Source organism: Chinchilla lanigera, unplaced genomic scaffold, assembly GCF_000276665.1.
Source record: "Chinchilla lanigera isolate Chin_1 unplaced genomic scaffold, ChiLan1.0 scaffold00018, whole genome shotgun sequence".
In the NCBI taxonomy this organism is placed as follows: domain Eukaryota; kingdom Metazoa; phylum Chordata; class Mammalia; order Rodentia; family Chinchillidae; genus Chinchilla; species Chinchilla lanigera.
Window position 1 is genome coordinate 6,228,044 of NW_004955419.1, and position 22,446 is coordinate 6,250,489.

General features: G+C 56.3%; 1 protein-coding gene across 9 annotated transcripts in view; it reads right to left on the minus strand.

Moving 5' to 3' along the window:
- Positions 1-1,393: 1,393 nt before the first annotated feature.
- Positions 1,394-22,446, minus strand: part of Dab2ip (DAB2 interacting protein) — a 187,183-nt gene continuing 166,130 nt past the window's right edge. For 7 of the 9 annotated variants that reach the window (XM_005382545.2, XM_005382555.2, XM_005382543.2 and 4 more), the window contains 10 exons: positions 21,397-21,541; positions 21,167-21,311; positions 18,633-18,869; positions 16,874-17,075; positions 14,692-14,870; positions 12,250-13,138; positions 11,379-11,531; positions 9,780-9,973; positions 4,507-4,594; positions 1,394-3,743 (listed from right to left, as the gene is read on the minus strand). In XM_005382545.2, the coding sequence (XP_005382602.1) occupies positions 3,576-3,743; positions 4,507-4,594; positions 9,780-9,973; positions 11,379-11,531; positions 12,250-13,138; positions 14,692-14,870; positions 16,874-17,075; positions 18,633-18,869; positions 21,167-21,311; positions 21,397-21,541 (2,400 nt within the window). In that variant the 3' untranslated portion in view covers positions 1,394-3,575. The remainder of the gene's footprint in view (positions 3,744-4,506; positions 4,595-9,779; positions 9,974-11,378; positions 11,532-12,249; positions 13,139-14,691; positions 14,871-16,873; positions 17,076-18,632; positions 18,870-21,166; positions 21,312-21,396; positions 21,542-22,446) is intronic. The other 2 variants (XM_005382546.2, XM_005382544.2) reach the window with 2 other exon arrangements.

Consider the following 22,446-nt stretch of genomic DNA (forward strand, 5'->3'; position numbering starts at 1 on the left):
GAGACAGGGTTGGGGCTGACCTTCTCCCCTTGAAGCTGGACTCCGAGCTGACCTCACTCTGGGACCCCAAGAGGCTGACCAAGAACAAGCAGGACCTGGGGCCGCAAGGCCCCTATGTGGAGATGCAGCTGAAGGATCATGGGGGCTGGTTTGCTGCCAAGGAGGGTTCTGGGTTCCACCTCGCAGGGGTCTCTGGCTCAGGAGAGGTGGAACTGGCCTCTTGGGTCACTGCCAGGTGCTGGAAACGTTTAGTCCAGTTCAGGCATGACCCGTGGGTGACCCTGGACGAACGCTTGCCTGGCCTCTTCCCTCGGAGTCTGATCTCAGCGGATGGGAGAGCATGTCATGCGAAGCATGGCAGGATCGGGTGTCTGCCATCTGATCTCCCAGAAGATCAGGGGACCGGCAGAGACCTCCCTGTCAGGCATGGGAGCCAGGGGAGTCTTTAAGGGATCGTTTGCTCCACTCCCTCCACAACCAGGAGGAGGCGACAATCCCAGGTCATCCCCTCCCACAGCTCTGCCATGGTGAACCACACTTAGGGCCCTTTGGAAAAGTACAGGATCAGTCCGGGGCTTTGAGTCACCCCTATAGAGTCACCCAAGACACAGCTTAACGGAGAGGCGAGTCAGGCTTAAAATAGCTAAATAAATCTTTAATATTTCTAATTGCAAATGTACAGAAATTGCACAGCCACACAGAGTCTTAGAACACCAACAACTTTCTCTGTACATTATTACATGGTTAAAAGTCACGGCTAGAGGGAGGAGCTCCAGCCAAACCCCAATGTTTGCATTTTTTCTTTTCACATACTTACAAAAGGGGGAGCGGGACGAAGTAGGGGACTGGGGTGGCTTTGTTGCTGAGTGTGTAGAAAAAGGGGCTGTTTCCCTGGACAGTCTGGCTCCCGCAGACGGACAGGTGCAAGGGAGCAGTGTCCCTCAGGTAGGTGCTCTGGGGGGAGGGGTCTGTGTGGAGCTCTGGCCCTGGACCCCACCCCACCTTCCCAGCAGTAGGAAAGTCTTTACAGTGGAAGTTTGGCAGTTTCCTTCACCCTGAACGTACGAGTTAAGCAAAACCAGTCAGGATACTGTGCTGGCAGGGGAAGAGGGTAGCTTTCTCCAGCAGAGTCTGGGTCTCGGTGGCCAGGGGCCCGGGGCTTGGTGTTCCCTGAGCAGGGACTGCCCCTCCCTCAGGGACCTCTGGCAACCTGCAGCAGCAGGGCCCAGCCCTGGGGATGCAGGGTCTCTGTGGTCTCAGACAGGCGCCCTCTTTACTGGCCCTGCCTCTACCCGGACAGCACGCAGCAAAGCCAACAAATAAATGCCACAGGCAGGGAAAGACACAAACAGGCAGATCCCAACGCTTTTCGTCTTGCCCAGCACCATCTCCTAGGTTACAAACTACAATACAAACCGTCGGGAGAGCAGCGGTCCCAGTAAGCCCTCGCAGCACCAGGACTAAAGGACTATGTACAACCCTTGGGTGAAATAGTTACATTACAGTCAAACACCAAGTACATTTACAAAAATCGTCAGACTTGCAATTAAGATAAAAATTTGTGAAGAGTCTGTACACTTTTACAGTTTTTGCACTAGGTAAATAAGGCTCTCGGCCTGAGAGCTCACAACCCCTGCCGAGGGCAGCCAGCACCACCACAGCGGCTGGTCCCCACACCCTGCTGCCCCGGCCCTGGGGACCTCCCCGTATTGCTAAGAGGCGCTCAGTCCAAGGTCGCTCTACCAGGCATCAGTGGGAGGGCTGGAAGGAAGGAGCAGGGCTCCCGGGAGGATGATGCTGACCAGAGGAGGCTACAACTGCAGCCAGGCCCTGCCTTTGTGGCCACTGGACTGAGCACGCAGGTGCAAGAGGAGGGCGGGAGCGGGCACGAGGGTGGTGGCGGCAGAGCCCCAGCCCTACCTCCTTCCCTCCTCAGGCCGCTGACCCGTGGTGGCCCAGGCTCCCCAGCAGCTCCTGTCTCTAGCCTAACTGGACTGTAGGCTACGTCTAACAGCCCTTCACAGGGCAGCTGCTATCGCCTGTCCTCAGGCCCAAGACGGGGTACAGTGTGGCTCTGGGCCTTCCTTCTAGCACTTGTACCCTTCTGGAGGGGGCTCTGGCACCTGCCGGCCCCAGAGGTAGAGGTGGCAGCTCTTGTAGCTCACCCAGCCCTGGCTCTGCGGCCTGGGCAAAGAAAGGCCCCAGCTCCTGCCCTAGGTGACCCAGGGCCAGGGCTTGGAATCTGTAGGGCATGGGACTACAAGGGGCTGGGAGAGACCCAAGCTCTTCCCCACCTAGGTCCCACAAGCGGGGAGGGGCAGATATGCTACAGAACAGCCTGGAGCTGAGGAAAGCCAGCCCCCGCTGTGGGGTGCCCCTCCCCTGTCTGCAGCGCCTGGTCCTTGGCTGGGGGCTGGGAAGGGTGAGGAGGAGGCGGCTGCACACACGGGGCCTGGTGCAGGCTGCTGCTGTCTTGGAGAGGGAGCAAGTCTAACATCCTCCAGGGCCGCTATTTCCCATGCAGTGCGCACGCTCAATTTAAAAGGCCCCTGTGTTCCAGCAAGCGAGCAAGCGGGCTTTTGTTTCTAATGCATACTGTGAAAGGAAAAAAAATCACAGTTATCCACCTTCCCAGGGCCTGCGGGCGCCTGAATTTTTCTTTTCTTTTCCAGATTTTCCATCACAGGAAAGACCACCTCTTTGGGGAGAGCACCAGCTCGCCACTCCCCACAGGGCCACTGTGCCCTGGATGCATGGGGCCCAGGGCAGGCAGCTACAATGCAGAGTGCCACCTGGCCAGCTCTGCCCAACGTTTTGGCTCTGGGAGCCCCAGGCTGTCAGCGGGGCCCAGGTGGCAAGTGGGGGAGGCTGTAGTCCTGCCTATAGGTTGGCGGGGCCCAGAAGAAAAGCCACAATCCTCACTGGTTTACTTGGCAATGCAAAGAAGGGTGGGACGGAGGTGGAGGGCTGAGGCCGGCACAGTTATAGGAGCAGGTGACCCTCGGCTCCTCACAGCCACAAGGGCCCCAGGGGGCTGCATGCAGTGCAGGTCTCAGGGCAGGACACACAGAACCCTGCTTTTGTGTCCCCCCACTGTCTCCTGCATTCCAACCACTCACCAGCTTCTAGCCTCAGGGGCCAGGGGAAGCCACAGAGGTGGCCCCGGGCCTCCCCATCAAGACTGCAGGCAGCTCCCTCTGCCACCAAGAGGGGGTACATGCACTTGGCCAGGTCAAGGCAGAGGAGGTGACACACCAAATTCAACGACCAGACATGAGCGTGGCGGGACCCCTCCCTCCCACCAGGCTGCCCACGCCCAGCGTGCAGTCTCTTCTGCCCACAGCGCACACGCTTCCTGGGCGGAGGAGCAGGCGTGTTGGGCACCCGCCCCGCGCTGCAGCAGCAGTCTCTCCAGCTCCCTCTGCGGCCGCCTCCTGGACAGCGGACAGCGGACACCAGGTGGGGAAGGGGAGCACCTCAGCCTCTGGTCACCTGCGCTGGGGCTGCCACTGTGGGGCGCCTCCCCGGCTGAGACCCTGCCCTGGGCCAGCGCAGTCCCCCTCTCCTTGGGCAGGTTAACAATTGCTGCTGTTTCTGAACTCGCCGTTCTCAGTAATCTGCAATTTGGTGGGGTTGGTGGGGGAGATGCCGTTACGGGCTTGCATGCTGTACCTCTCTTTCAGCTGAGTCAGGGCACTCATGAGGCGGGCATTGGCGGCGTCCAAGGAGGCGATGCGCTTCTCCTGTGGGCAAGGAGGGTGTCAGTGGGATAGGGGGCGGGTTCCTGGGCTGCAGGGAGGACAACCCCGCCTGAGGCCGCACGATCTATGAGAAGCACTGGCCGGGCAGAGGTGGGACGGGGCACAGGGCACACAAAACCGGATGACACCAGGCCGAGGGACAATCAGCACTCCAGGGAGGCGGCTCCCACCATCGTGGCCAGGACCTCAGTGCCTGCTTCTGCCTGCAGCAGCTCTAGTGGTACTGTCCACCTGCGGCCTTGAGGGTAGGCACTCTGGCTGGTATGCACATGTGGCACCCACAGAGGCCACAGCTCCTTGTCTGCGCAGAGCAAGGCCTCACCTACTCCTGGGCCCCTGAGAGGAAGGGGACAGAGTCCCAAGCGCAGGGCCTGGGGGCTCAAGTCCTCTGCACGGTTCCCCTTCTGGAAGCCACAATGCTGAATGAGACCCTGCTGGTGTCTCTGCCCAGCTGCTGTCCAGCCCCTGTCCACTCCCACACAGCAGGTTCTGCTTCTTTCTCAGCAATTCTTGCAAAAGACAACACCTACCCAGTTCTCCGACAGGGCAAGAACTGCCTGCGCCCTTCACAGCCTGTGCTATGAAGCCGTGGTCTACTGAGACCACAGGCTTGACTTCTCAGAGTAGAGCCCTCCTCAGCTTCGGCGATGAGGACGACTGAGAATGTCACCCCGCAGTCACTCCTGCCCTGTCCCGGGCCCTCTACCACCTGTAGCCCACCAGCGGGCCAGAGCCCTGACCCCACCTGGGCATCGATGATCTTCTGCTTAGAGTCGACAGCTGCTTGCATCTCTGCATGGTCCTTCTTCAGCTCCTCCTCCACGGACATCAACCTACAATAGAGACAGGGACAGTCAGGCTGACACTGGAGGCAGCCTGTGATGAAGGAGAGGACTTGTGGGAAACCCTCTTACAACAACATGGAGGGCACACAGTGGGACAGCCCCCTCCTTGAGCCAGATGCCTCCTACACTTGCCAGAGCAGAGGACCCCAGCTGCCCCCAGCCACAGACATGTCTGAGTCTGCTCCCTCCTTACCTCCACTCTCCACCCCCAGCTCTGTTTCTAAATGCCCAGGCTGCCCGGGGCAAGGTGGGTGGGGTGGGGGTGCGGCGGGCAGTGCTGGCATAGCACCCGGGGTGCAGGGGGAGGATGAAGATCTTGCAAGGCTCTAAAACTTCTTCCATTTGCACCCACATTCACTGAGGTTGGGCTCTGTGCTGGGCAGCCCAGGGCTGAGATGCGGGCCGCACAGACTGCCCCCTCTGCCTCACAGGCGTCAAAGACACTGTGTGCAGGTGCATAGCTGCATGCTGCGCCGCTGCCCAGCTGGTGGGAGCCCGGGTCGCCGAAGCCGAGGAAAGGAAGCAGCTACTTCTCGTGGGGGAGTACGGTGTGTGGGTAGGGTGAGCCGAGAGGCAAGGAGGAGGAACACCCTCTATAAATGTCTTGGCTCGGGGCATCCACCCCTTTCCTGGTGCCCCCAGCCTCATTTTGCCAGACTCAGGTGGCATTCCCACCCTGCTCTCTCGGCATCTGCCTATCTCCCAGGCTACTGCTCTGCAGGTGTCCAGTCCCGCCTGCCCCGGGTTGCAAAGGTTGCCCAGGCTCTGGCCTCAGCCTCCATTCTGCTCACTTGCTCACCTGCTGCTCCTAAGTCTGATTTCCTCCTGACCCTCCCACCCCTCCAGCCCAGCATGCCCCCAGCCGTGTGCGGGGTCAGCCATGCTGGGCAGGGGGAGCAAAGCCTGTCAGAAGATGGTTGGATTTACACTCCTGCCTTGAAAACAAGCAGAGAGACTAAAAACCAGAGACAATGCACAAAACAATGGTTTTTCACACACTGGTCAGGGGGCAGGGATCAACGATACCTAAGAAAGGAAACCGGTAAGGTAAGCTAAGCCCACAGTCTGCAGGCTGGGAGGAAGGGCAGCCTCACAGCACCGGGTACACAGAGAGTCTGGGGAGTCCAGCGGAGTTTGGGAAGTCCAGGAAAGTACGGGGAGTCCAGGGAGTCCGGGGAGTTCAGGTGTAGGGTTTGTGGGACAAAGTACCACACAGAGACTGTGCATCGACTTACTCCCCAGAAGGGTCCCCTGAGTCTTTGGGTGAATCCTAATACAGATCTGTACGCATGAAAATTACCAGGAGCAGGCTGGACAAGAACTACTGGAAAGGAGCAAGCAGAACAATCCCAGGAACAGGTCATGTTCCTTCCTACTGGCTACAGTGGAAAGATGCACTAGCACAGGGCTTTGAGGGGAACCTCCGGAGGAAACTGCCGCAGCAGTGTGGCCAAAGTAGGCCAAGACTAAGGCTCTACCGGCCCCGCCCTAATATAGCTTCAAAGTGAAGCTTCGAAAGGACTACACTGATTCCAAGCAGCCTGATTCCAAACATATTTAAACCAACACAAAAACATCCAGCACCTAACTGTAAAATTCACACATCTGGCATCTAACCAAAAATTATCAAGCATACAGAGAGGCAGGAAAATAAAACCTACAACCAGGAGAAAAACTTGTAAGCATAAGTAGACTTGAATGTCACAGGTGACAGCATTAATAGGCAAACATATTAAAAGAGCTATTATGTACACATTCTACACGTTCAAGAAAATACAAGCAGGATGAGGAAAAAAAATGGATGGAATTTAAGGCACAATGCAATTCTAGAGGTGAAAAATATAATGTGTGAAGTAAAAACTACAGGGTAAGATGAAATAAGTAGCAAACTTAAAGAAAGTAAGATAAAACACAGAAAAATATGAGAAAAGAGGATCAGTGAGATGTGTGACAATATTAAGCAGCTTAATGTACTTGCTATGGGAGACCCAGAAAAAGGGGGGGAGGCAGAGAAACAAGACCTATATGCCCAAGAAACACAAAGAAAACCCCACCAAGGTAAGCCATAATCAGATTGGTGACAGTCAGTGATGAAGATATTATTTTTGTGGTGCCAGGGGTCAAACCCAAAGCATTGTGCATTCTAGTCAAGGGCTCTACCACTAAGCTACACTCCAGCCCATGGAAAGTTTAAATACTGCCAGAGAAATGATACAGTAAGTATAGAAAATAAAGAGAATGACACAGTCCCTGTTGTTACAGTCTGAGGGCAAAGGCCAAATTGAACCTACTGCCTGCTTTTGTATGGTTGACACCACAGAAACAGTTCAGCTGTAACAGGGGAGTTCAAACACTGCAGTGTGACTGCAAGGTCTGCAAAGCCAGAAACTCATTATCTGCCCTTTACCAGAAGCCTGCCAGCCCCTGCCCTAGAGAATCAGAGAGTTAATAGGCCAAGAAAGGTGATACAATGTAATTAGGAAATATTCCACCCAAAACAAGGTAGGAAAAAAAAAAGAGGTGCTACCAACAGGAAACAACATCAAAAAAAAAAAAAAAATCATATTGATAACTACATTAAACATAAATGGTCTAAATACTCCAAATAAAAGGCAGAAACTGTTAGACCGAAAAGAAAAAAGACACAACAACAGGGTAATTATAGAGGAAACTCTTTTTATGTAATGTACATAGATAAGTGCTATGGTGTAAATATTTGTGTTCCCTAACAAATTTATATGTTGAAATCTAAACCCCAAAGTGATGATGGTATTAACAGGCAAGGACTCTAGGAGTTTTTAGGTCATGAGGTCTTCCTCATGACTGGGATGAGTGCCCTTACTAAAGAGGCCAGAAGGAGCTTGCTCAACCCTTCTGACAAGTAAGGACACAGCAATAAGGCACCATCTATAAAAAAAGGCCCTCACCGGGCACTAAATCAATGTCTGGTGATCTTGGACACTCAACTTTTACAACTATAAGCAATAAATGTTCTGCTACATATAAATTATGCAGTCTAAGGATGTAGTAGTTTGAATGGACTAAAGCAACAGGTTAAAAATATAAGGACAGAGGACATACCACACTCACTCAAGTCAAAAGAGTTTAGAGTGTAGGAGAACATGATTGTAATACCAGTACTCTGGCAGGCTAAGGCAAAGGATCTCAAGGTCAAGCCCAGCTTAGGCAATTTAGTGTGAGACAACCTGAGTACCTCAAAATAAAAAATTTGGAAAAGGGCTAGGACTGTAGCTCAATGAGAAGGCTCTGGGTTCAATTTGCAGTTACCTCAGAAAAGAAGAGAAAAAGATGTTTATAATAATAAGGGGGTCACCTCATCAATAGTACATAATAATCCGAAATTATAAGGACCTAAGAATAGAGTATCAGGGCAAGTAATATAAAAACCAATAGAAATGAAAGGAGATAAAATAACTCATGATTATGATTGGAAAGCTCAATATCCTTTCCTCATTAATTGACAGAACGATGTAAAAAAGCAGACAGAAAAAGCAGCAAGGATACAGAAACACAAGGAAACACACCAGGACTGGTTAGTAGAAATAAGCGTGTTAAGTTAGCCGTGGAACTCAGGAGGGCACGTGCCTTTCACAGAACACACACCGCGGGGAGGCAGGGAGGTTGAAAACTTTCTTGGAACCACACACAGTGGAGCCCAGGGCACAGCTGGAGGTTGGGTGAACAATAGGTCTCTAGTCCCCTCCCTTCTGGTCACGTTAACCATTTTATAATGAACAAAAGCACAGGTACCTGTAGCAAACAATGGTCAGGAAGAGACATCAGGAGGACTACACAGGAGGAATTTGCAAAGGGTTTATCTGTAGACAAAGCATGAAGCCAGATAGGGAACTCCCTGGCCACCACACACCTGCTCAGTATGTCCAGGTGATGGGGTCTGAGATAGTACAAACAAACAAGCTGTAAATCCACACCACCTCTCCTCTCGTGCTAGTATTCCGGCCATAAGGAACTTAACTCCAGGACTGGGACTACGTGTGCTTGTTTGGAAGCTACACCTGGGCTGCGCCCGTTTGCACACACGAAGGTGAGGTAGATCCACCCTGCTTCAGGCGGAGATGGAGGGACACAGGGGAGTCACACAGGACCTGTGCAAGCCTTCAGTGAAGGTGAGTCACCTTCAAAACCAACAGTCCTCCAGACGGCCCCCAACAATCTGAGCACCTTGAAACCAAACATACAAGGTCTAACTGAAAAGTACTTAAATTTTAAAAATTTGTTACAGTAAAATACACGTTGCCACTAATCCTCCTGAAAATACTTCCTTTCGCTTTGAAAACACTTATCCTGTCGTTCTTGCCACTTTCTGAAGCAATTTTAGAAGTCGTCTTTTATGAGTGTCTTTGGTTGTGCTGTTGTGGCTGACCTGATGTCCTGAATCGATTCGAATGTTTACCCTTCGTGGTCACTTTGACTCCGAGGGAGTGCCAGGAGCCGTGCGGCTCCAGGTCTATCTGGTGAGTAAGGTGGGTGAGGACACACTGCTTTTCTGCTGGATGCCACTCAGCAGCAACAGTCACTGTATTTTTGGCCACACCTCTTGGAGGCACTCAGAACAGGACTTCAGAACTGCTTCAGAAAGTGGCAAGAACCACGGGATAAGTGCGTTCAAACCAAGGGGAGTCTTTTCAGGGGCGATGTGACTTTCACTGTAATAAAATTTTTTAACTTAAATAGTCCTTGTGTATTTTTATCACACTGCACATCCAGACCAGCACCGTCACCGCCCACATCCATACTGCTTCTCTTCCACAGCTGGCACCGTGACACGGCCCCACCCAGATGCTCTTGGGAGAAATCTGGGGGTCTGGTCGGGCTGCACCCTTCCTCCTCTCTCCTCCCACCTCCACCTGTGGAGTGTAGGTATGTGCACTTCTCCTGCCCTAAATGTGGTCTTCACTGTCTTTCCTGACACCCCAAATCCAGCTTCCTAACTCCTCTGAGAGCTTAGCGAGACACCCTGACTCTCCGCCCTCAGGAAGCCGACCCTGGCTGGTGCCACCCTCAACTCTGCACCCAACACTGCACTCAAGGCCTGTATCACTGCCCCACTGCCTGCAACACCCTCCTCTCCTGCAGCAGGCCAGCCTGCCCTAGGCCAGGGGCCTTGCAGGCCGGGGGCAGGCCACCTCACCTGCTGATGATGCCCTTCATCTGGATGTCCTTGTCCTCTTGCTGCCGCCGCAGCCGCTCCTCGCCCTCCTCCAGCCGGGCCTGGTACTCCAGCACCAGCTTCTGCGTCGTCTCCTCTTGGCACTTGAACAGGGTCTCATACTCCTCCAGCTTCTTAGTGGAGATTCGCAGCTTGTCCTGCAGCACCGCCAGGTCCTGCCAGGAGGGCAGCGTGCCATGGGCACAGCACCCGGACAAAGAGCACAGCCCGTCAGCCTGTGCGGGGCACTGGGTGGGCAGGAGCCCGACAGGGAATGGACCAGCATCCGGGATGGAGACTCTAGCCTGCCCCCACACAGCCCTAGGGCATACAGACTCAGACCCAAAGCTCAGGAGTGAGGGCCTTGAACTTTTTGAAAGAAATGAAGGTACCAGGCTGTGGGGCCTCTGTGGAGGGGAAACTGAGGCCCAGATGAGGTAACCAAGCCATACGGCATGACTGTCTTCATGACCCTCACACCACGGGACCTGGGGTGGCGGATGGGGAGAGGACAGCAGAGGGATGAGGAGCAAGGTGGACTGGGCTCTCCGGACCCGACTCAGCCTCTCAGGAGAAGGGAGGCAGAGTGCGCAGGAGGAGCCAGCTGCATCGGGCTGCAGAGAGAGGCAGGGGTGGCCCAGGAAGCAAGACAGGCCAGACCCCTGAGGACACAGGGCTACCGGAGGCAGACAGCCTGGTGAGGCTTCTCGCTCCCCACGAGGCTCTAGGAGCACTGTGGGTCACGACCCCTGGTCCCCTTCACACAACTATGGAGAAAGCAGGCAGATGCAGCGGGTCAAGTAGGGGGGAGGGTGGCGAATGCAGCATGGAGATGGACTGCGCCTGAGACCAGGGAGAGGGAGCACAGCCACCCTGAGCCGTGGCCCCTGTTTGAGAGCTGCTAAGGGGTGAGAGCACCAGAGCCAGTGGGGAGGTGGCTGTCTTTCTGGGGAGCCTTGCACTGGTTCCTCCACTGACCTGGGTTTTGGGCTCCCAGGACAACCCACAGATCCCAGGCAGCTGCCACACTGGAAGAGCCGGGAAGATGATCGAAGTGTTCCACAGCCCCAAATGCCGGAAGAGCGTGTGGGGTGTAAAAAGCACCCAGTGGCAATCTGACTCCACCCCCATCTTGGTGACTCTGCTCTTTTCCCCAGACCCTGGTGAAGACCAGCAGGACAAAGGCCCAGCCTTGGGGAGGCACCAACTTGGAGGGACAAGGGCATACGGAGTGGCTCTCCCAACTGTCCTGGAGACCCCGCTGCCTCTGCCTCCTCACGCATGAAGGGGCCCCACCTTTGGCAGCCAGTCCCTGAGCTCAGCAGCTTGGCAGTCCCCAGGCTAAGCCATCTTCCCACTTGTGGTCATCAGGTCCCCTGAGTTTGGACCCAATACCATTTCCTGCCGACTCTACTGTGTAGCCTGTACTAGAAACCTCAGGTCTACACTATGTCCCTCTTGCTGCTCTCCTCCAGATCCCACTAACTGCTGTCCTCATGTGGGACAAGGGGCGGAAGGGGACTGGCCATTGGCAGGATCCAGCAGCCCCGCCCTGCCCTCCCTGCCCAGGTCCAGCTTTACCTTTTCTGCTTGGCTGAGCTCCTCCTTACTCCTGAGCCTATCCCTGTGGGGGGGGTCTGGGCCCAGGCCCTCGTCTTCTAACAACTGCGCGTTCATGGTCAAGAGCCAAGCGGCTGTGCGGTCCAGGGCATTGGGGCTCACAGGTGAAGGGCCCTACAATGAAACACAGCTGTGAGGGGTTACAGAGAGGCAGAATGGGGAGGAAAGGGGTGAGGCTGGTACCAGGCGAGCCACAGGGACAAGGGCTTGGAGGACAGTGGCAAGAGAGACCTCTAGCTGCCTGAGCACCTCCATGGCAAGATTTGTCTTCTGGATGGCAGCCAGAAGCAGTCAACAGCCCAGGATGCCCCTGCACACTGCGCTTTGCTGCCATCAAGGGCGCCGTGACAGGCCAGGCTGAGAGGCCAGTGCTGGGCTGGACAGCCAACCCAAAGCACATCCAGCCCTGTCCTGCCTGCAGTCTTTAGTGGCAGGGATTGCCCACCCTCCTGGCACCTGCACCTAGGGCTGGCTCAGCCTGTGCAAGCATTTGGGGAGACAGTGTTTACATAAGAGGGGCAGGCGGATTCTGGCTCTGGTGGGCGCTTTACTAGGCAGGGAACTAGAGATGGAGCCCCTACTCCTTGCTCCCTGACTCCAGGCTGTCCGTGGAACCTGCAGAGGGCACTGGCACTTCTTAAGGCCACAGTGTCCCTGGTTCCTGGGGGAGGGCAGTATGTGTGGCAGGCCAGTGGATGGGGTGGTCGCAGCGTCACTCAGCATGGGATGGCAGCTGGGTGCAAGTGGAGTGAAATGACCGAGGGAGCATGACATAGGGTGTGACACCAGGGTGCCGAGAGCCCCACCCCGCCCACTGACCCACAGCACTGACCTGCTTGTGCACCGTGCGTGGCTTCAGCTCGGGGCTGTCTCCCTTGGAGGAGGAGGACTGCTGCCGCAGCCGGGCCCCAGGGCCAGCCCAATCGGGCGAGGCTGATGCTAGGGTTCCACTGGAGGGTCGTGGGTACTGTAGAGTGCTCAGCAGGGTAGGGGGTGTCCGGCCCCGGGGGGCAGGAGGTGGTGGCGGCGGTGGAGGCGGCGGCTGGTCGATCCTCCGTTGGGGACCAGCACTGTTCTGCCGAGGCACCGTGGGCTGCCCACCCTTCTCAGTCAGTGACATCTGCCGCCGCGCCAGCTCACCAGGCCGCCGCACCAGCTCCTCTGCAGCAGTGCTGAAACTTCCCAGCTTGGCAGCAGCTGCCAGCTCTTCACTGTTGCTGTGAGAGCTCAGGGAGCTATGGCCCTCAGAGCCTGAGTCTCCAAGGCCGCGGGGGGACAACGGCAGGCCGGCCGCCATCTGGTACACGGGGTTCTGGAAGGAGAGTGGTGCCAACAGCTGGGGCCGGCCCGGTGCGCCCTCGGAGGTGCCTGGCGTAGTTGGTGTCTGGCCTGCCCGCCGCACGGTGGCCAGGCCTGCCAGGCTCACTGGTGCTGCCCGGGATGGCCATCCAGCCACCAGCTGAGCTGCAGGGGCCTGCCCGTCAGGGGGAAGGACGTCGGGGCCCGCTGGGGAGCCCGCCTCCCCGTCCAGCACACGGGCGTCTTGGAGGTCCACCATGGACAGGCTCTTGCCGCCGTTGGCCATCTGGAGATCAGGCTCGTTGGCTTCCGAGTAGCTCGAGCTGCGGGCAGGTGAGGGCTGGACCCCGGAGGACCTTGTGACAAAAAACAAGTCCTTGTTTTCGGGGGTTGGAGACGGTAACCGGGTGAAATCTATCAGACTGCAGGGAGACAAGCACACACAGGGAAAAAAGGGGAAGAGAAGAACTGTGAGAGCAGCCACGTGGGTCCAAATCAACAGCACCTGCCAACCTGCTGGGACCAGGCAGCCCGAGCCAGGGCTGGGGAGGCAGGAGGGGGAGGCTTCCAGGGACTGGTGGCTGAGACGGCTGCTCCGGTGCAGAGCTTCTAGAGAGCAGCTCGCTACTCCAGGCCCCTTCCCTGCTCAGTTGCAACATGGGACAAGGGGTTCTGGGGTCTGTCGCGCTCTGGAGACTCCCTGCACCCAAGCCCAAGTCCTCAGCTCAGTAGCTCTGCTATCCACAGGCCCTGCATCGCCAGCCCTAATTTCAAAGTTGCAGGGGCCGGGCTCCCTCTGCCTCTTCCCACTTGTTCCTATTCAGAATAATAGCCCGTGTGGGGCCTAGTGAAGCCTCCGCCTGCCCAGCCTCCTGCTGACACTCCCAATTTGACTGGCAGGTGGGGGCAGGTGTTCTGGAAAAACAGGGACTCAGAGGAGGATCCATTAAGGGTAGGAGGCAGGTGGATGGGTCTGAACCTGTGCAGAGGGCTGCACCTTCCTTTGGCGCACCACACCGCCTGGTCTCCCCCAGTGCCACACCTGTCCGACCCTCCCCAGAGGCCAAGCACAACTGCGGAGGGGTCAGCAGGGCTGTGGAAGGAAGAATGTGGGGGCAAACACATTCATGTGGGTGGGAGGCAGCAATGACGCGCTCGACAAAGGCAGTCTGACATGGGCTTAGAATGAGGAATCAGGGTCAGCTTGCCTCAGGTGGGGCAGATGCCAAGGCCTCCGACAGGGCAGCTGCAGGCACCTGGTGCCACAGCACTCAGGACAGGGAAGAGCTGGACAATGGCTGTAGACAGAGCCAAGAGAAACCAAGCCCAGCCAGAGTCTAAGCTGCCCATGCTGCAAATCCAGTGAGCTTTTCTCAGCACCCATACTCCTGGCCCCCTCACAGCCTCTAAGTGCACCCCACCTCAACTCTGCCTCATGCCCTGCTGTGCCTCACCTGGCAGGTTAGGAGAGCAGAGCTCCAACGCAACGTTCAGAGGGATGGGCCCCACCGCCTCCTGGGGCATCCACCCCTCAGATCTGCTTCTGACGCCCTCCTCCGCCTCAAACGTGCCTTGTGTCCATCTCGGATTGAGACCGCATTTCCCACTAGCTGCTCTGCCCGCTCCTCACAAGCTGGTCCAAGGTGAGCCACCGGTGGCTATGGGGGTGAGGCGCGAGGAGTGCAACACAAACTCCAAGTTTCCTAATCAAATGTTTCCATTCTGACTTAAACCTAGAGCACTTGCCCTCCTTTCCTTCCTCCCGACGGGCAGGTGCATGTGTTACGCATGATGTGCAGCCTGAGCCTATGGCCACGGGCTCAGTGAGGCACGGGGCTCAGCACCTCTATGTTCTCTGGCTCCCAGGCACAAAGCCCGGCTGTTACCTGAGGTGGGGATGCACTTTAGAGGCTGCGTCTAGGCTGCCTAGGGTGCACTGTAACCCACTGCACCCAGCACACCCGGCAGCTCTTACCCAGAGAGATCGTTCTCGATCACCATCTTCTGCAGCCCAGCAGAGATGCTGCTGCTGCCAGAGCCCGGTGTGGAGGCCAGATCGTTGGTCCCTGGGAGTGGCCCGCTGCCTGGGGTGCTCAGTGCCGTGTGGACATCCCTCAGGATCCGAGGCAGGGGGCCCAGTTTGGATACAATATTCTGCAAAGACATGGCACAGGGCAGGTGTGACCAAATGGGGTCACTTGGGAGGCTAAGAGTGCTGTAGCCGCAGTGGTTCAAAACTACTGAGGAGCTTGTCAGAAACGCAGACTGTTGGCGCCCACCGGTCAGAGCCAGCAGGTCTGGCAAGGGCTGACTCAGGGATCTGTAACGCATATTTTGTCACCCACTCCCCAGCTATTTCTGGACAGATATGTAAGGCCACAGAGAGAGATGATGACCTCACCCAAGCACCATGCCAGTTTATCCTAGCCTGATGTCCCCAGAGAGAGGAAAGCCCGCTTGGAAACCCAGAGCTTCTACCCTACACCTCCCTATCCAAGAGGCTTCCGTGGGCAGCCCCTTCCCACTACCTGCTCTATAAAGTGGACTGGGCCTGGCCCCTCTGATGCTTGAGCCCCAATGGGGACGGCCAGGCAGAGCTCAGAGGACAGTGCCTGGGCCTTTCTCAACCTTGCTGTCAGGGTTTAGACACAGTGCAGAGCACAAGGAGCTAAATAAGGGCTGGGGGCACAGCTTTTACATGAAGTCCTTTGTATAAACAGGTGAAGGCAAAGTATGAAAACTTGTAGTCAACACAGCAGCCTTGTAGAGGCACTTAGGCAAATCTTCCCTGAACCCTAGCCGCTGTGTAACAACGCCGATCACTCTCCGTACTTCCTGCCTGGCTGTGAGACCCAGTGAGGAGCGCAGGGACTCAGCAAGCAGCGGCAGTGAAAGTGACTGGTGTAGAGTGCAGGGCAGGGCTGCCGACTGCAGGAAGGGAGGGGCCTGGCCTTTGTTTCCACTTCGCCCTCCCGTGTTTTTCTCAGCCAAAGGCAAGTGGATATAAATGAGCAAAACTGACCGCCTGTGACTGCAACTGAGTGGTTTCAGTGAAAAGCGGGGACAACCCAAGTGTCTATCGCCAGGGGCCTGGTGATATAAACTGTGTTCATGTGGCAGGACAGTATGTGGCTGCTGAAAAGGGCAGAGGTGGTGCAGGAAGCAGAGGTGGAAAGAGCCCCACAACACGAGTGAGAAACATACACGGCAGTGTACACAGTAAGCTTTCACATGAAAAGCTTAGACATGGCGAGAGCTGTCCGTATTTGTGCCTGCATGTTTGTGTTCCTGCACATGCAACGATGTGTGTAGAAGGCTGCGTACCGAGTGGTTACTTCCTGGGATGGGACTGAGAGGCAGAGGCCTTCTAGCTGAGTTCTTTAGGATTACTTACTTTTGTAAGAGGGTCCCCCGGAGCTCTGGAAAGCAAAGGATTTCCTACAGGGTCAGCCCTTAATGCCAAGAAACTTCATCATGTGGGTGGAGGGTCCCGGGGGCTTGGGGTGTCCATGGAACCCCAGCCTGGGGAGGGCTCAGTCCAGGTGATGGCAGCCATGTTAGGGGTGTTTAGGGAATAACCTTGTCAAGTGACAGTGGAGGGCAGTTCTAGAGAGGTTTGTGTGCTTTGTTTTTCAGTCTAAGGACTGAACTTTGGGCCTCACATGTGCTAGGTAAGTGCTCTATTACTGAGCAGCTCCCCATCCCTGGAAGGGTCTGAAACCTCTTAACTGGCACACAGAAGCACAGCATCTTCAGAGTCTATCTTTTCCATCTGAGTGGCTTCAAAACCCAGAGCAAGGACATCTTTAGTGACACGGCTAAGTCTGAGCCCATCACTCCCAGGAACTCGGTAGGGAGTGAGCCTTCAGATGTGGAACTCAGCTACCAGAGGCTGGGCATGGGAGGCGTGGCATCAGCCAACGCTGGTGAGGGAACACAGCCCTCACGCACTAATGAGAAGTTTTAAAAAGGGTCCCAGAGACCCCTGGTCCATCTACGGGGCCTGGGCCAGAAGCCCAAGCTGCTGGCACTTGGGTGGGCTGATGCATGCCACACAGGAAAACCCTCTGACTTCAGGGCTACTCTGGAAGGAAGAGCACCAAGGTGAGCTCTGCAGTGGCCCTGCACCCCGCCCTCTGACCCACGGCCACAGGTACCTGCTCTAGCTGGCTGACAGCCTCCCAGAGCAGTGAGTGCAGGCTAGAGAGTTCACGGCCCAGGTCAATGTAGCCCTCGAAGCCGGCTGTGTTGGAGATGGTCTCGGGGTTGGAGATCTCCAGCAGGAAGCGCTGCATGTTGGTCCACTCATGCTCCAGGAACTGGTTCATGAATGACATGTACTCTTCTTTGCTGCCAAACCTAGAAAGAGTGTGTGTCACGTGAGTGCCTCTGAGCTACCTGTCAATACCACTAGCTCCGTCCCCCCACCCACTGTGGCTGGCTCCACAGCACTTGCTCCCCAATAACTGTGTCTGCTGTGACCAGGGCTGTTCTTTCTCAAGGCCAAGACCAAGGTGAGCACTCAAGGCCAAGACTCTCTTCCTGACCTTCACTCACAGGACACAGAATGCTCCTGTGTCCCCCTAACCTACCCATTGCAGTCTCCTTCCTCTTATCTCCAAGTCTACATGCCTGATGCAAGATGATTCTCAGACCCATGGTTGGCCCAGGTCTGTCTGCTGAGCTTCCAGGTCTCCTCTGCAAGTCCTTCCTACTCATCCTGGTTAAGACCGGAGTCAAAAGCAGCACCCTGAACTCAGGTTCTACTTCTAAGCTCTCTATCCTCAGTTGAGACACCACCATTTACCCAGATGCCCGGCACTTGTCAACCCCTTCCTCTTCCTCATTCCCCAGTGGCAAGGCCTGACGCCTTTATTTTCTAATCACTCTGACTTCATTCTTTGCAACCACTGCCTCCTGCACCACTTCCCTCCCCTAGTACTTCTGCCATTTTTCCTGGAAACATGGCTATCCTCTCCTCCTGGATCTCCCAGCTGCCAGTCCTGCGTCCTTGCTGACTGGGAGGTCTTTTCAGGATCCAGAACAGATAAGGCCACCATCTCCCTTAGTGACTCCCCATGACCAGTGATCTTCAGGTCCCTGCTGTTCTCTTGGGCTTTGTCTCCTGTTTCTCCTGGCCTGACACTTGAGGCTCCACATTTTGCTGCACCACAAGCCTCCCTGGCACACCAGCCTCTGTCTTGCTGCCCTTCTTGGAGCTGGATGAACGCCTCATTCTGACACAGCTGGGAGTCATGCCACCTCAGAGGCCGCCCCATCTTGTCTCCACCAGCCTGGGGTCCTCCTGAGACACTGGAATGTGTCCTGGCCACGCCTCTGTTGTTTATCCCACAGGCCTCCAGGCTAGAGTGCTAAGCTCTTGGGGGCTGGAGCCAGGGCTGACTCATCTTTGCATGGTCAGGCCCAGCATAGAGACAGCCCTGGAACCAGGCAGAGTCCACGCGTTCTGAATGAATAACAACAATAATAAGATGACCCAGCCCTTCCACTGCCACCCACTTGCTCTGAGAATGCAGCCAAAGACATCAGATATGCCGAGCAAAGACATCCATCAACCTGAGACGGACTGGAACAACCGAGTCCCCCTACCCGCTCAGGGGACTCACTGAACAGACAGAGGCTGCTCCCCTTGGAGGAATACTACTCCATTTTGAAACCGAGATTAGGAATGTTAGGGGATATGGGAGAATCCTTACGATTAATATTAATTCAAGAGCAGAAGGGAAGAATAACTTGTCTTCTCACCTTTGAAAAGTAAGGCAACACCAAAGTGGTGGGTACTTTTTACTACGCAGAGGGGCTCTGGAGGAGGTGCTGTTTGAAATAAGGGGAGGGAGTGACGGGGACAAGCACAGGGCCTGTCCCCTTGCCCGGGCCCAGGACTCTGGCACTCACTTGGCGAAGTTGGCCAGGTTCTGAGTGACCTTGGCAATGAGGGTGAGGGTGCGGGCGGTGCGGTCATCGGGGTACTCCTGCAGCAGGCTGAACAGGGAGGGCGACATGATGGCTGGACAGAGGAAGCGCAGAAAGAGGGAGGCGCTGATGAGCCGCTCGCTGATGTCGGGCCGGCCTCGGTTGCTGCACTCTTGTCGCCAGGAGGCAAACACCTCTTTCAGCTCGCGTGGGAAGACGCTGTGCAGGGACAGATGAGGGTGGGCGAGGTAGTCAGGCAGGGGCCCAAGGCGGCACAGCAGAGCGCACGATGAGGTTCTGGCTCTCGCGGAACCCTCTGCACTACCACTCCTCGGCCAGCTGGCCCCCCGCCAGGCAGGGGACAGTGCAGAGGGGCAGCCAGCATAGGGCAGCACGGGCTGCTCTCTCTGTAGCAGGAGACCAAGCTCAGTCTGGGCAGGCTCTCACCCAGGGGCTCAGTGGGCCAGGAGACAGGTCAGGGAGCTGGCTCTGTGCTCTAACCAGAGCCACAGCAAGGGCAGTGCCGAACTACCCTCCACCTCCCCCGGGGGGCGACACAGCTTTCTACTCAAACAGCAGGTATTCCTATCCGGGGAGAGTGAGGAAAACAACGGAGAGATTGCTGTTCCTTGGGCTCCCATCACAGGCTCCGAGACTCACTCTGTTTGCCTGAATAATGACATAGAGGTTTGCTGGGGAGCTCGAGATGATCAGGGAAAGGGGGTATCCTTAACCACAAGGTGAGAACACCGCTCTGTGCTCCGCATGGGGGAGGGAGAGAAAGCAGTGACTTCCCCGGGGTGACATGAGAGGGCAGAGCTGGCCCTAAAACGCTGGGATGCTAGGTAGCTCCATGGGCACCCTAACTTGCCACAGTCAGGGTCTACCGGCCAATCTTTAAGTGATTTTCCTACCTTTTCACCCTGAAAGATGCACCTCCCATCCTGGGACAGAGCAGGCCCTGATACCCCGAAACCCAGTCTATGCCTGGCTAAGCAATGAGCACAGGGTGACGTGACTGAGCCTCTGGCCGACCTTGGCCCTGCCTGAGCTTCAGTCTCCTGTCCTTTAAAATGAGAACAAGGCCTGCCCTACCGAGCTCAGAGGCCTCTCCAGGCTGAAGCACGAAAACCACAGAGGGTCTGACCAGCTGAACTGTCAAGGGCTGCTGGTGAGGAAGCGGAGGGGAGGGGTTCTTAGCCCTGATCCCTGTAGCGCCTGGCACAGGACGGAGCGTGTTATCTACTGATGGCCTTGCTCAGAAAAAGAATCTGACAAGCACCAGAAAGAGGAAATGGAAAATCCTTGTCCACACACAAATGTTTCCCAGGTCCCACACCCCGCTGCCCTGGAATGGTGAGTAGAGGGTGAAAACCCCGCCCAGTGATGGGTAGGGATTGTGTTCCCAGAGAGTTAGAGGCTCTCTGGTTGCCTCTGAAGCCCAAGGGGGTACACTTCCCCCAACTTCCACACACTTTCAGCCAGCCCAAGGAGCCTGCTGGCCCCAGGCAAGCACCTTGCACAACACAGGCTGGGCAGACGGGAGCTCACGCCTCTGGTCCAGGCCATTCCCTCTGTCCCCTGCCCACGGCCACTGCCTGTCCTGGAGGCCTGCCTCTGCCTGTTCTTTGGGAGCACCAAACACTTCCCCAGCCCTCCTGCACCACGTGGTCCTCGACATGGCAGGAAACACGTTCAGACAAACACAACCCTGCTCTGATGGGACAGGGCCGTGACAGCAAGGGCCCAGGAGGGGTGAGTCTGGCGAGAGGAAAGGCCACAGTGGGGGCAGGAGGTTAGAGCCCATGCAGGTCAGAGGGAGTGAAATCAAAAATGACCAGAGGGAAGTGCAGCTGCAGAGGGGCTCAGGCAGAAGGGGTTATCAGTGCCCTAGTGTGAAAATAAACCCATAGCCTGGGGCAGCAGCAAAGCCCTCCTGGATGGTCAGAGCTCTATTTTTAGTCTAACTGGTGGTAGTGGGGATTGAACATAGGGCCTTCATACTAAGCTACATCCCTAGACCTGTTTTTTATTTTGAGATACAGTCTGGCTAAATCTCTTGAACTTGAGATCCTCCTGCCTCAGCCTGGCCGGTCCACTCCTTTCTTCCTGCTCTCTAGTCTCAACTGGAGGCGTGCCCCATGCTTAGACACCCACACATGGCCTCTGTGAACTGGTCAAAGGCTGTGCTGTGAACATAACTTCTACGGAAGGCAGGGCATCTCCAAAGTGGGTGCCCAAGCAGGACTCGTCAGTCCTGTGCCACCCCTGGTGGACTGCTGTGCCCAGGTTCTGCCTATGGTACAAACTACATCCCAAGACATGCTGCAACACTCCCCTGCATCTGAGAACCCAAAAGGAGCAGGTCAGCAGTCTGGCAATCCAGTCATGCAGGGGTCAGGCGGCAGGTAGATTGTGACCCCTGTACCTGCCACACTGTGGGCAATCTGACATAGAGGAGGACGGTCAAGATGACAGGGCAGGGTCCCTGAAGTGCTCATGGGGCCAGCACTGACCAGTAGGAGTTGATGATCTTGCAGAAGGCCAGTTCACAGCACATCTTGAGGTTGCCCTGGTGCTCAGGGAGGTCAGCGGCTGAGCACTTGCTTGGGTCCACTTCACAGTTCTCATCCGACTCATATAGAGCTTTGATGAACTCACCTGTGGCCAGGGGCAAGGAAAGAGCATGAGGGCCGGGTGGGCACTGTCCAGCCCTCTGCTCACCTGCAGCCAGCAGCCTCCCTACCTAGTGCATCCTGCAAGTACTTCTGGCCCACCAGCTTGAGGTACTCCTCGATGGCCTTGGTGGCCAGTGTGTTCTCCCGGAAGATGAGGTGCTCGTTGTCCCCGCAGCGGTCCACTTCTGACATCATTAGGTCTGTCAGGAAATCCTGGGGAGGCATGAGATGGGCAGAGAGCGGGCTGAGCTGGCCTGGAGGGACGAGGACGACAGGCCCAGCCAGAGGGGAAGCCCTTGCCCTCAGGCTGCTCACTGCCCATGCTGTTGGGACCCAGAGGAACAGGGTGCCACCTTGGAGGCTGCTTGGAGGGCAGGCCTGGCAGGAGAGCCTGGTGAATGAGAAGCCTGGAGCTGGTGACGTCAGAGCTGGGCAGATGGATGAGAAGGCCTGGGTGAAAGCCTGACACATGGAGCCACAGCCTCCACATTATGTTCGGACTGGCTGCGCTCGAAGCTCTCTATTCAGCCCTGACCGGTAGCCACACAAGAGGTCCCCCTATCAGAGAGGTGGGCCAAAGATGCTATGTTTGACCGCCTTCTCCTGCTACCAACAGCTGCCATGATCCATCCTGGAGCATCAGAAGGGGAGAGAGTTCCACCAGGCACAGAGAAGGACAAGAGGACAGGAGGCCAGCTGCCCTGGATGGGACTGAGCCTCCGTGCTCAGACAGGTAAGAGAAGGGACTGGCATCCACCGAGCAGGGCCCTGGCGTGGGAGGTAGGCTGTGGCACCACTGCTCCTCACTGTCATAGGCCCGCACCTGCCTTGGAAGGCAGCTGCTAAGCACCCAGCTCAGGATCCTTAGCCATCCCTCCTGCTTAGCACTAGCACCCACAAAGAGAGCAGCTCCCTCCCTCTGGAGCCCTGGCTCCTAGCACCCACAGGTAACCTATGATTTTGTGGAGGGGGAGAAGAAAGGGAGGCAGGCAGCGACTCAGAAGGGTGAGCCAGCATGGACCTGGGTTTATGATGCTCTAGAAATTCCTCACTCCAAAGGGCCAACTTCGGGGCTCTTTCAAATACAAAACCGAGACTCAGACCAAGGGCCCCTTCTT